The sequence below is a fragment of the Macaca mulatta genome, chromosome 4 (genome assembly GCF_049350105.2).
Source record: "Macaca mulatta isolate MMU2019108-1 chromosome 4, T2T-MMU8v2.0, whole genome shotgun sequence".
In the NCBI taxonomy this organism is placed as follows: Eukaryota; Metazoa; Chordata; class Mammalia; order Primates; family Cercopithecidae; genus Macaca; species Macaca mulatta.
Genome location: NC_133409.1, coordinates 131,489,863 through 131,504,019, shown reverse-complemented (window position 1 = coordinate 131,504,019; position 14,157 = coordinate 131,489,863). Strand labels below are relative to the sequence as shown.

At 38.4% G+C, this 14,157-nt stretch overlaps 1 protein-coding gene across 1 annotated transcript in view; it reads left to right on the top strand.

Moving 5' to 3' along the window:
* The window catches only part of TFAP2D (transcription factor AP-2 delta), a 56,897-nt gene extending 52,976 nt beyond the window's left edge, over positions 1-3,921 (top strand). Inside the window, exon 8 of the mRNA XM_001105845.4 lies at positions 3,404-3,921. Coding sequence (XP_001105845.1) covers positions 3,404-3,623 — 220 coding nt within the window. The 3' untranslated portion in view covers positions 3,624-3,921. The remainder of the gene's footprint in view (positions 1-3,403) is intronic.
* The last annotated feature ends 10,236 nt before the right edge of the window (positions 3,922-14,157 follow it).

The following is a 14,157-nucleotide window of genomic DNA, read 5'->3' as shown; positions in this document are numbered from 1 at the left end:
TAAGGTCATGAAAGTCAGGATGACTTTTTTTATATTGAATATCCTACAATTGATTTTAGAGTTCTTTGTTGATGAAGTGGGGTTTTTTTGTTTTTGTTTTGTTTTGTTTTGTTTCGTTTTAACAAAGTCTTACTGTGTTGCCCAGGCTGGAATGCAGTGGCATGATCTCACCTGAGTTCAAGAGGTTCTCCTGAGTAGCTGGGATTACAAGCGCATGCCACCACACCCGGCTAATTTTTTTTTTGTATTTTTAGTAGAGACGGGGTTTCACCATGTTAATCTGGCTGGTCTCGAACTCCTGACCTCATGATCTGCCCACCTTGGCCACCCAAAGTGCTGGGATTACAGGCATGAACCACTGCGCCCAGCCCTGAAGTGGTTTTTCAACTTCTGTAACCTCTGTCCATGTCCTTGATTTTAAGAACACCATAAACATGTTATACTCTTTTTTTTTTTTTTTTTTTTTTTTGAGCTGGAGTCTCGATCTGTTGCCCAGGCTGGAGTGCGGTGGTGTGATCTCGACTCACTGCAACCTCTGCCTCCCAGGTTCACTCCATTCTCCTGCCGAGTAGCTGGGGCTACAGGCGCCTGCCACAACTCCCGGCTAATTTTTTGTGTTTTTTTTAGAGATAGGATTTCACCATGTTAGCCAAGATGCTCTCGATCTCCTGACCTCGTTATCTGCCCGCCTCAGCCTCCCAAAGTGTTGGAATTACAGGCGTGAGCCACTGTGCCCGGCCAAACATGTTAAACTCTTAAATTGAAGCTTAGAGTTGGAAAGAACCTAGCAGATGTTCTTGTTAGGCTACTGTCATTTTACAAGGCTAAATAACTTCCCCCAAATCACAGTGCCTGAAGTCAGAGCCAATGTGAGGACTTGGTACACTTGGTTATCAATCCAAGGCAAAGATGACAATGCAAACTGCTAATGATCAGATCCATATTTGCAATAAGAAAGCCCATCAGTCAAGAAGTGATACCAGCTTAAGAGGAATCTTTAAATATGGAAACAGCTATTTTCTCAAAGTGGATAATAAAAGCATTTATGTATAACTACCTACCTGTGCTTGATTTTAAAAACGCTGCTCCTAGACAGGAAAGTGAGTAAAAAGCATCTGATTTTACAAGCCAACAAGGCTGCCCAAGTACAAAGTTAAATCAGAGGAACTGAGTTAAACTGCCTAAAGAAAATGTGATTTCTCAGAGAAGAGGAGTAAAATGTACCCTCAGCCTGGGAGGAATATAAGTACAGAATATCCCATTTCTCAGGCAAATTATTTAACTTCTCTTGGACTCAGATCGTCTGTAAAATGGAAATAATATTGTCTAGTTCTTAGTGTTGTAACTAGAATTATATGAAGTGATACAGATTTTAAAAACTTAGAATAGGACTTGACATATGTTCAGAACTCAAAAATTAGATATTAACTTCAATAATACCCAGTAAAACTAAATAATATTTTATATTCTGCTATAGATGAAGAAGTGAGTCACAACAAAGAGGACATACCAATATAGAAGAAAATAAAAAAAGAAGCTCTAAATAGGAATAAAACATGAGAAAAGAGACAGTTTGTACCTGGGGCCAAACATCTGGACATTAATGGTTGGCTTTACCCAGTTCTTTTTGTGGGCATCACCATGATTAATTCTTCCACCACTCCAACAATTCCATATGTTGTCCAAGATCCCAGATAAATTTCCAATTATTTGACTTCTCCTCTAGTTGTCTCATTGTAGAAATACAGCTTAAATTATTTTTCCTGCTTGGCAATGCAATTTCTTGCAGCAGAGGTGTGGATATAGTACTTGAGCAGTGATGATGTCTTACACTACAAACTTTGGTGTACATGATTGCTTAAGCACTGGCCATTCTTGTTTCCTACATAATCAGAGATTGGAATTTCCTTTTTTCTTTTTAATGTATGTTAACTATGATGGAGGCACAGGGAAAACTTTGTAATATATTCGGAAGAAAGATGGTAGCAACCTGTGGAATAAGGAGGGACATGCAGAAATTTTACCCTCTACCCAGAAAATACATCCAGCCAACAATCTCTATCATTTATCGAAGACTTCATTTAGAAGTGGCATCCTCCTGAGCCCTTTGTGTAGATGAATAAAAACAACAACCCCACATGGTGGATCCTACTATTACCTCAACTGAGGCATATTAATAGGCTGCCTTAAACCCCAAATCCTTCATTTGCATTATTATAAAATATTATTATTTTTGCTGTTAAAGATTATGTAACTTAAGAAAGATAACTATAGGTAGCTAAAGTATTATGAAGGGTGGTACTATCTGATTTAAAAACTACTAATGTCATAATAACAGTTACAAACTAGGACTTAAGCAGTTAATTGCTTTATTTATTAACCGTACTATACACATATGCACAATGTTGTATATATATTATAACATGGGCATACTATGTGACAAGGATGTTTTTCTATATTATTACAAGACATAGGAAGCAAACTGGCAGAGTGTCACTTCAGGACAGTTAACATAAGTGAACAATCTGGGTAGCTTCTGCTCACAAAAAGATAAATCTACAGCTATGTGTTTGTTCAACCAAAGATGACATTTGTCATGGTTGGAAGAACTACCTATGCTGAGGTTGCCATAACATTCCTTACATTTGCTTATTAGTTTTTGTTATTAGTTAGTTAGTTTCCGGGACCTAAATGTTGAGTGGCTTACATAAGACAGGGTTTTATTTCTCTCTCATTTAGGAGTCTAGAGATGAATCGTTTCCTTCTATCTTGTTTTGTCCCTGCCACTTAAGTGATTATCTACATAGGGCATAGCTACCCTTTTAAGCAAGTGGGAACTGCATGTATCACTTCTCTTTATGTTACATTGTGGGTAGGTTAAGTCCCATGTCCAAAACTCACTGCAAAAGCTTGGAAATGTAGTCTCCATCTGGATGGCCATATGCCTGGATAAAAGTGCATTACTATGGAAAAGGAGAATGAAGTCAGAGGGACAGCTAGCCATGAGGCACACTCAGCCAATTATGATTTCTTCATGTATAGTCTATGCCATATAGGGCATTCTTGAAAGCAAGATGTTTCCACACATGGAATCTAAAGGTGTGTTTTCTAGCTACTTCTTAATGAGGTAGAGAACCAAGTCATGTGTTGAATATTTAGACTTGGTAATAATTAGTGCATATCAACTCTATTAATGGCAAGTCTTCCAAACGGGTCCTATATTTCTTTTGTAGTCAAGAGCAATACCTTCAACTGTGTTGTATCTTCCACAATGCTTAGCATCATTTAGGAACACAATAAATACCTGTTTAATTGAATGTTCTGAATTATATGGAGGGATTTGCTATTTCACAGGATACTGCAAATCATTCATCTCTTTTTTCCTGTCACTTCTCATTTCCAGTTTGATCACTCATGGCTTTGGGACTCCGGCAATATGTGCAGCTCTAAGCACTTTCCAAACAGTTCTCAGTGAAATGCTAAACTACTTGGAAAAACACAGTACTCATAAAAACGGCGGAGCAGCGGATTCTGGCCAAGGACATGCCAACTCGGAGAAAGCCCCCCTGCGGAAAACTTCAGAGGCTGCTGTGAAAGAGGGCAAAACAGAAAAGACAGACTAGCTACATCAAACAGAATCTATTTCCAGAGAGTCTTGCTGCTGATATTTTTTCTAATATATATATAATTGAGGGTGACTAATCTTCAGTGGACCAAATCTCTACCCTTCCCCAATCCTCCATAAAAAACAAAAATGGAAATGAAAAATGAAACAAAAAAGGACAAAACCAAAAAAAAAAAAAAAAAAGAAAAAAAAAGGAAAACAGCAGTGTAACTGTGTGATGAAATTGTCACCTTTTAATTTTATGTTATGATAAACTCCTTTGTGCACGTAACTTATTGTCTGAATTATATACACCACAGTTTTTAAGCACTTCTGGACTTTGGAGAGGCAGCACACGCTTTTTCACATCTAACTGATGCACTTTCTTACCCAACTATGTAGGTAGGGATCAGAAAGCATGACCAAACTGGAATCCACCACCAGTACTTACAGCTCCAGTCTTTCAACTTAACTCCCTTTAACTGAAGAGTGCCTCATTCCACTAAATAGATCAATCTGGAAATCAGTCTATTAATAAATGTTTGGGTAACTGAAAAGGGCAGTTATGAATCTATGAATTGACAACAGATCTAAAATGTTGATAACCCCTAGCCCACTTAACTACCAGTGCCTTGGTGGTATTTAAAAATTCCAGGAAACTTTCTCGTATCTATGATATTCCCATCCAATCCCAGGTCCATTTACCCCACCCCAATAGCTAAGAAGATACTGGAAAAGTATATTACTGAAGGGATAAGAGATGAACTCTTCTATCCATTCTCTTCACATCACCACCCTAGCAATTCAAGAAAACAGACCCACTGCATTTAGTGGGTCAGGGCAGGATGGATATAGGAAAGAGTAGCTTTGCCTCCCTTGGGCTCCTGATGGAAAGCAGTGGCATTGTTTTGCCTGGAAAAGCATAGGAATAGGAACAGTGATCTTTCTGGGAAGTCCTGCTTCTCAGAGATGGGAGAAGAGAACAGGGACCTAGGGGAGGCCCCTTGAAGTGCTGGTGGCCAACGATTGTATGGTTAAGATGAGAGCCTTCCTTTTTCTGCTTTGGTGCTTCTTCTACCTGCCCGATGGCTGTGTTCTAAACCTTGAGAGGCACAAAAGCATTCAGGTCTGTGTTCAATAAAGAAAACAGAAACAATGATCAGAGAAAACTTTTGCTTTTAAGATGCTTTCTTTTTTCGTAGCTTGTTTTTATAACTTCATTGTCCTTTAGGTAAGCCACTGAAAACGAGAGGTTCCTGGCTGCAAAGGCAAGGGGCTAATTGAATGAAAGTTTGGTCCATATAAACCTGAACATGTCAAGAAACCTGATTGGTATCACATTGTACTAATCTTTCTACTGTTAACAATTCTCAAGCTTCTAGGCCAATAAAAATGTAAGTCATTGTCTATGTAAAAAGAAAAAAAGAATGTTTTTATTAATGTGTGGACTGCTGACACTTAGTTTAAGACTAAAACATTCTCCTCTCATTAACATATTTAATTACTTTTTAAAAGCCTCTATCATATTATAACCCCATGGGAAATATTAGTATTATTTTTAATTGAGGGGAAATAGCTCAAGAATTTTCATGTAGAGATCACAAAAACTATTTTTACCTAACAATAATTCTTAAAAATTATTTGACTGTGATCTTCAATCTTGTACAGAAAAGTAGAACCATACCAATGAAAAATTAAATTTTCTAGCTTAAATTTAATTAACAGAAAACACTACTAAGGAATTCCATAATAGAAGAGCTTAAAATAAAGAAACATGAAATAATGAATTGTGATTTCATGTGTTTAGTTCCATTTTTAAAATTTTTCTATTATTCATGGCTTAAAGTTTTTTTGAAATAAAATAGAATAAAGCCAAAATTCTGCTGCAGCTCCAAATTTTCTCACAAAATATATGATTTAATCTTACATGAAATTTCCCATATTGTAAAATATACACATGAAATAAAAATGATCAATATTTCAGTTTAATAAGTAGTAGGAAAGTTATGTACAGATAATGTGGATGACTACTTCAATTAAATTTCCACATTAACTTGCTTTTATTCTATTTATTATTAACAATACATATGTATTTAATATGGCATTTTGATATGCATATCTGCTAGGTACTTTATGTAGTTATATACCATGTCAAATGTTCAACAATAAGCAGACAAAAAATTAGATCTGGCTTATATTACCAGCTTACTTTTTCACCTTTACCTGTGACTAGTTGGGATTCTAAACACCTCAATGGGATATTATTACTTACTAGCCTTGGAAACAAAAATATAACTACAGTGCATATTATTTACCAGGATGTTGGGTGTTTTAAGAGCCTTAAATGGACAGCACCCATCTTTTAACTTAACCAGCCATTAGGATATAAAAGAATTGATGGACTGGTCATGTTTAGAATCATTATCATATTCTAATAGACATTGTTAACATACCAATTTTTGCCTTGTATATAATAGGTACTCACCACTTTTTAAATAAATGAATAAATGAATGTGTGTGTGTTCTTTGTCCAAAATGGGCCAAAGGACCTTTTAATTGTGATTTTTTTTTCAGTACTCAGTGCTTTAATCTGGTTTGCTTCCTCCATTGTAATTTATGAATAATTATTTTTATTTGAATAAGAAAATATTTCCAAGATGACACATTGGTTTCAAATAGATATATTTCATATGGAACAATAAACAACACTAGTTAGGTATTAGAATTTCAACAAAAGTGAAGTTATTACCTTTATTATAGTTTATGGTAAAAGAAGATAGCTTGGACCGGGTGTGGTGGCTCACGTCTGTAATCCCAACACTTTGGGAGGCCTATGCGGGTGGATCACGAGGTCAGGAGTTCAAGACCAGCCTGGCCAACATGGTGAAACCCCTTCTCTACTAAAAATACAAAAATTCGCCGAGTGTGGTGGCAGGTGCCTGTAATTCCAACAACTTGGGAGGCTGAGGCAGGAGAATCGCTTGAACCTGGTAGATGGAGTTTGCAGTGAGCCGAGATCGCACCATTGCACTCCAGCTTGGGGTGACAAGAGCAAGACTTAGAGAAAAAAAAAAGGAAAGAAAAATCATAAATAAATAAAAAATAAAAGAAGATAGCTTGAAAAAAATCTTTCTGATTTTTAATATTATGATAAATAATAGAAATATTTTTTCAGATAAACTATTACTTCCCCAGAAAATATATTCAAATCTCTCATACTTACCCCAAATTAATGACAGCATAACAGTTTTATATTTAAAACTTAATGAAATAAGTCAAACTTTTATACAAAGATATGCTTATTTTAAGACTGTTTCAATAATTCATTTAATGCAACTATCATGGATATGTCATCAGAGTTACCATTTGACTTAAGTGTGCTGGCTCTAGAAAAATTAATGAAAATTCAATGACTCTCTATTTTTCTTCTCTGGAAAGATCAGAGCACTGCAAAGATGCCTCGTCTGTGCTTCTTCTGCCTTCTTTTTAGATGCCTTAAAAATAGAGATAATCCTTCCCGGCTTTTCAGTTCCTTTTTTTCCCATTTTTTGAGAATATATTCTCTTCAATGTCTATAACAAAATATGACCCTTTAGGACCTATGAGTACCCTGATCCAAGTGTGACAGTGATAAGAGTTCAGCCCTCTGTCACTTAGCACTTTTAAGATAAATGTGACAATAAACTATTCTTGTTAATAATGAGTAAGGTAGTACAAAACATTTTCCTATATTTTCTTGCTTCTATGCCTCTTTGGAAGCATTTTAGAACAGTGGAATTTTAAAATATATATACATATCTGAATTCTTTACACAATGAGTGTGTTATTTCCTTACAAAAGCCAAGTCAATATGTGAGAGGTGTCATGACCTAGTGTCTAAGAGTATGAACTAGAAACCACTACCTGGTTCAAATCAAGGCTCTCTTACTTGCTACTGTGTGATTCTGAGCAAGTTGCCACACCTCTGTGTGCCTCCATTTTCTCATCTGCAAAATGAGCATGATAGTAGATACCTACTCACAGAATTACTGTCAGAATCAAAGACTTGGTGTATCTAAACTGTTTAGAGCAGAAAAGGGGCATGTTAGTGCTAGGTGAATATTAGCTACTGTCTTTCATACTTAGAATTTGGACAAATCATTTTTTATCTAGAGATCAGTTTGTCTTCAGCTTATTGTACTCTTTCTATGACAGGCTTCATCCTAGAGACTGAAGATACAGAGTGAAATAGAATATTTTTATTAATGTCAAGCTTCTCATAATCTCCTATGAAGATAATAGCTATTCAAATATGGTATGTGTCATGATGAAAATACACACAGGGTGCCCAGCACAAGCCAGACCAGGATCTAGGAAACAGGAGATGGGGGGAGACGGAAGGGTGAAAAATTGAGGAAGAGAGTTATGATCAGGGAAACAGGAAGCTAGAGACCAGGGAAAAGGAGCTTTAGCATTCTAGGAGACTTAAAAACATTTGAGGCAGTAAGCTATTTTGAAAACTAACAGGCACACCTTGTATTTCTGGATATTCCTCCCTTCCTTCCACATTCTGGGGCAGCTAACATGTTGCCTTTACTGCCTCAGGGAAGGAATGTGACCCAGAAGAATGCAGGCAACAAAAGTTTTTAAAGAAACTTTCATAAAAATTTTTAGTTTCAAAATCTTAGGCTCTAGAGGGGACTTGAGGTTTAAAAGCATCTCGGTCAGGACCTTATTACTTCCACCTGCCCCCAAAGCTCCCTGACAACACCACACACACTGGAGACCAGAAAAGAATCCACAGGTGGTTGGGGAAAGAGCAAAGAAGAAGGAGTTTTTTTTTTTTTTTTTTTTTTTTTTGAGACGGAGTCTCGCTCTGTCGCCCAGGGTAGAGTACAGTGGTGCGATCTCGGCTTACTGCAACCTCCGCCTCTTGGGTTCAAGCCTCAGCTTCCTGAGTAGCTGAGATTACAGGTATATGCCACCACGCCTGGCTAATTTTTGTATTTTTAGTAGAGAAGCGGTTTTGCCATGTTGGCCAGGCTGGTCTTGAATTCCTAACCTCAGGTGATCCACACCCCTCGGCCTCCCAAAGCTAGGATTACAGGCGCGAGGCACCACGTCCAGCCAAAGGATAATTTTTTTAAAGTTTAGTGTAGCACTGCACCTCTGAGATAGGGTCATGTCCTGGGGGTGAGGTTGGGGTGTGAATCTTATAGAGGAGGAATTATGTCCTCATCCCAGAGAAAAGCCCAGGGGAGGAAGAAAGCCCAGCACAGTACAGAAGCAAAGAGCTGTCTATGTGATATGCATCTAGGCAGGTGGCACTCAGACAGCCTCACATTTCTCCTAAGGAGTTTATTTATTTCAAGATGGCAGGGACAGACTAGCATGATGTGGATGCAAGAGGAACAAAGGAAGCAGCACTTGAATATTTCAGGTTCACCGGAGAGCAATCCAGATAGCTGGCAAGTATGCAGAGTCCTCATAGGTTGGAAACAAGAATACGAAAGAAAAACCTGAGACACACCAATCAAAGACCAGACAGGAATTCAGACCTTCCCCCTACTCAGGGATTTCAAAGAGAACAAGTTAAATAAGTGTTAGAAGGCCGAAAGAGCAAAAATGGACACTGAGTCACCCAAATACTCGTAATTGGAAAAGCAGCTACCATCCCCAGAAATGGGGAAACAAAAGTAAGGAAGTAAAGTTACTTGAATGTAGGAACTTTGAAGCAGACACGCCCCTACCCATGGGTGTTACTTGAACCTCTCTCTGAGAGAACCCACCTCAAGATTAATGCTGGTGGATCTTCTGAGAGGGTGGAGGGTCCTAATGCTGGGAGTGCAAAAGAAGCTGGAGGCTGGAGCCTTAACCTACCTCTTCTGCTGGAGGGATGGTAGCCGGAACTGGAAATATGCTAGAGCATCCTTTCCCCTCTTTCTTCCTTCCACTTCCTACATGTGCCCCATTGCAGAACCTAATTAGAATCCAGCTTGCAAAGGGTTATGAGAAATGTAGTTGGCAGACTTCCAGCCATAGCATCACAAAATATAGAAGCCAGCATCAACAGATGAAGACCTAGGCCAGATGTTCCTCCATGTCTGGTGCTACATAAGCCCTCCCCAATGCAACCCTGGGACACATACGTAACCCAAGGAGACCCTGAGTGTACTGAGAGCTAATTTTGGCCACATTTCCAAATGAAGGCTCAAAAATAGAAATTAAGTCACATTATAGAAAATAAAGTGACATTTCTCATATATCCAAATTGGTAAACATTTATACCTGCTACACAAGTAAAATATCTATTTCAGCTACTTCTCATCTGCATCATAATTTAATAAGACCAAGACACTTAAGAGAAATTGAAGAAGGCTAGGCACAGTGGCTCATGCCTGTAATCCCAGCACTTTGGGAAGCCGAGGCGGGCGGATCATCACGAGGTCAGGAGATGGAGACCATCCTGGCTAACACGGTGAAACCCCGTCTCTACTAAATATACAAAAAATTAGCCGGGCGTGGTGGTGGGCGCCTGTAGTCTCAGCTACTCGGGAGGCTGAGGCAGGAGAATGGCTCGAACCTGGGAGGTGGAGCTTGCAGTGAGCCTGGGCAACAGAGCGAGACTCTGTCTCAAAAACAAAAAAAAAAAAGAAAAAAGAAAAATTGAAATAACTGAATAAATCCCCATAAGGTCAGAAGAAAAAAAGTTTAATGTGGCCATGTTGGTTACTGCCAGTTAGAACCTAATGTAACTTTTCAAAGCTATTCTTTAATATTGCATTTCCTTAATCTTTTTTTATATCAAGAGCTATTTGGAAAACAGGCACTGAGGTATGATATAAATTTATGTTTAGTCTTCCTTCCAAGTTCAGTCATGATGTCTTACTGTCAATAAATCCTAACTGTGGGTTTAAATATTGTCTTTTGTTTTCTCACCATCTCTCTGGGCAACATAATGTCCAACCATAATTTCAATTACATGTCTTTTCTTGTGGCAGAGACCAATCGTCATCTAACAAAGTCCACTTTTCCTTTGTCCTGCCGTATATTCCCATATGAGAGGTTGGCCATTTTTTTTAAATAAAGGGCCCAATAGTAAATATTTTAGTCTATGCAGGCCATGTGGTCTTTGTTGCAACTACTCAACTCTGCTGATGTAGCATGAAGGTAGCTATAGACAATGTGTAAACAAATGGCAATGACTGTGTTCCAATAAATCATCATTTACAAAAATAGGCAGCGGATTGGATTAGTCCTCAGGGCCATAGTTTGCCAGTCTCTGACCTAGACTAAACTTCTTGCTGTTTGTAGCCATGTGATTAAGTTATCTCTAGAGGAAGAGTGGGAGTGATACTTGCTACTTTCAGGATTTACCAGTAAAAATCAGTCATGCACTTTTCTCTGTGTTCTGTCCTCTTCTACATGAGTTATATGATAAAGTTCAGAGCAATGATTCTCCACCTTGGCACTATTGATAAAGAATTATCTGGCACATTTTGGTGCAGATAATTCTTTATTATGAGAGCTATCTTGTGTGTTGCAGGATGTTTAGTAGATTTTTGGTTTCTATGCAGTAGACTTCAGTAGCATCCCTCACAATTATAAGGAGCTAAATTATCTCCAGACATTGCTAAATCACTCCTAGTTGAGAGCCACTGTCTTACAGATGGCAGAGACATAAGATAGAGAGGATCTGGATCCTGAATGGCCACATGGAGAAGAAGCACACATTACTTTGACCTAAACATCTATTATTTTAAGCCACTGAAATCGGGATGAGGGAGGCTAGAAGGGTCTATTTACTACTGTAGCTTGCCTGTCTTAGCACAACGCTAATGAATTATAAATCCATAATATTCTCCTGCACTCTAGATCCATGTTGTCCATTTTCAATGGTTATTATCATCTTATGAAAAAACAGCATTGTCTAACTCAACACACATTAAAACACGGAATCCTAATCAACCTCCCTCAACCAATTACACGTCTCAAATTTTCTATCTCTGTGAAAGACAACTCCATACAGTTGCACAAGACAGAAACTTGTGAGTCATCTTAACTAACCTTATCTCTATCCTCTCTTATAGTTAATCACTAGATTCTGACAAATTAATATAAAACATTATAATAAATTAAATTGGCCCAGTGAGGTGGCTCACGCCTGTAATCCTAGCACTTTGGGAGGCCAAAGCATGGGGATTGCCTGAGTTCAGGAGTTCTAAACCAACCAAGGCAACATGGCAAAACTTCATCTCAACTAAAAATAAAAAAAATTAGCCGGGTGTGGTGGTGGTCACCTGTAATCCCGGCTACTCGGGAGACTGAGGCACAAGAATCTCTTGAACCTGGGAGGCGGAGGTTGCAGTGAGGCAAGATCACGCCACTGCTCTCTAGCCTGGGTGACAGAGCAAGACTTTGTCTCAAAATAAATAAATAAATAAAGTAAGTGATTAATTTGTCAGGAACTAGTGAATGACTATCAGATAGCCAACCACTTAGTTCCAGGCACTAGCAACTCATGATTGCATTACTGCAATAGCCTCGTAACTGGACTTTCTGCCTCCAGTCCTGCTTTTTATTCCATTCTCCTCACTGGAGAGATTTATTGTAAGAAGTGAATATGATTTGCACATCACAAATAATCCTCTTCATGGCTTGCTATTGCCCTTATGACAAAGTCAAAGTTCTATACAATTGACAATATATCATTCTGACTTGGCCTTGCTCTCTTCTCCAGTCCCTTTCAATTTTATCTTGCTTCCCTGTTTCCCCCATATCATCCCCTCCCCACCACACACAGTCCGTTGTCTAGCCACATTAAGCTTCTTGGAATTCCTAAAACTCATCAGAATCTAAGACTTTGCCAATATGGTTCTCTCAGCTTGGAACATTATATTCCACCATCACCATCCAGCTCCTACTAATGATTCAATCAGCTCAAAAGTCACCAATTCAACAGAGCTGTATTCATTTTCTATTGCTGCATAACATATTACCACAAGCTTAGTGGCCCAAATCAAAATCCATTTATTAGTGCACATTTCTATAGATCAAAAGCTCAGCTATGCTCAACTGGGTTCTCTGCTTAGATACTCATAAGGCTAACTCAAGGTAGCAGCCAGGATGGGCTCTTTCTGGAGGCTCTAGGGAAAAATCCACTTTCAGTCTCAGGCAGATGGTTGGCAAAATCTATTAATTTGGTTGTAGGACTAAGTACTTATTTCTTTGCTGGCTGTAACGGCTTGTTAGCAGCTCTGAGGGGCCACTCTCAGGCCTTTGCCACATGGTACCCTTTGTGTTCAAAGCCAGCAACAGTGCATCCAACCAACAAATATCTCTCTGACTTTCTATTCTTCTACCAGCCAGAGGGAAAAAAAATATCCCTGCTTTGAAAGGACTCATATGATAATATCGTGCCCGCCCAGCTAATCTCTCTTTTGATTAATTTGAAGGCAACTGATTAATAGCCATAATTTTATTTACAAAATGTTTATCATCTAAGGTAATATAATCACAAGTGTGATATCACATTATATTCCCAGTCCCAGGGATTTGGATGAGGAATCTTGGGAGTTCATGTTTACAATTTTGCCGTTTGCAGACAACTCTAATTTTCTAAGCTATGTTTCTTTTCTCTCCTTTGTGCTCCCATACCACCATTCATCATGGTCATGTCTTTTCTTTTCTTTTCTTTTCTTTTTTTTTTAGATGGAGTCTCGCTCTGTCGCCCAGGCTGGAGTGCAGTGACACCGTATCAGTTCACTGCAACCTCCACTTCCCGGGTTCAAGCGAATCTCCTGCTTCAGTCTCCTGAGTAGCTGGGATTACAGGCACCAACCACCATGACCGGCTAATTTTTTGTGTTTTTAGTAGAGACAGGGTTTTACCATATTGGCCTGGCTGCTCTCAAACTCCTGGTGATCCACCTGCTTTGGCCTCCCAAAATGCTGGAATTACAGGTGTGAGCCACCGCACCCAGGCCCACCATGTCATTTATTAAAGACATTTAAAATAATCATTTGCCTTATTATCTCTCCTGTGAAGCAAATAATTCTCAGCCTTTACAACTATAAAATTAGGACAATTAGAGCATTTACATCATTGTGTTGTTATAAGTATTAAATAAAATATTTCGTGTAAAACAAGAATAATGCCTGAAACATAGTGAGGGCCCAATCAATGTTAGCTGTTAATATTATGATAAGTGGTGGAATTGTTACTGTTAAATGTCATTAGGATTTGAAGAGAAAATCATGTATTAATATCTTGCCTAGGATTGCATTCTCAACCACTAGCCCAAGTGTCTACCTGGCACATGGTTGTCACATGTTCATTCATTTGTCATAAATGATGGAAAATGAAGGAACGGAATATGTAATTCAGGGACTAGCCCAAGGTATGTGGAAAAAATATGTATGATTACCTGGGAGAAATGAAAGCAACCATAAATTATTGGATGCCCTAGAAGTGTTTTTAGATACACAGTGTCACAGTGATAGGTATAAAATATCTCGTCTATTAATACAGAAAGTCAGTATCAAGCTCAGTCTCCAATGTATAAGTTCCACAAG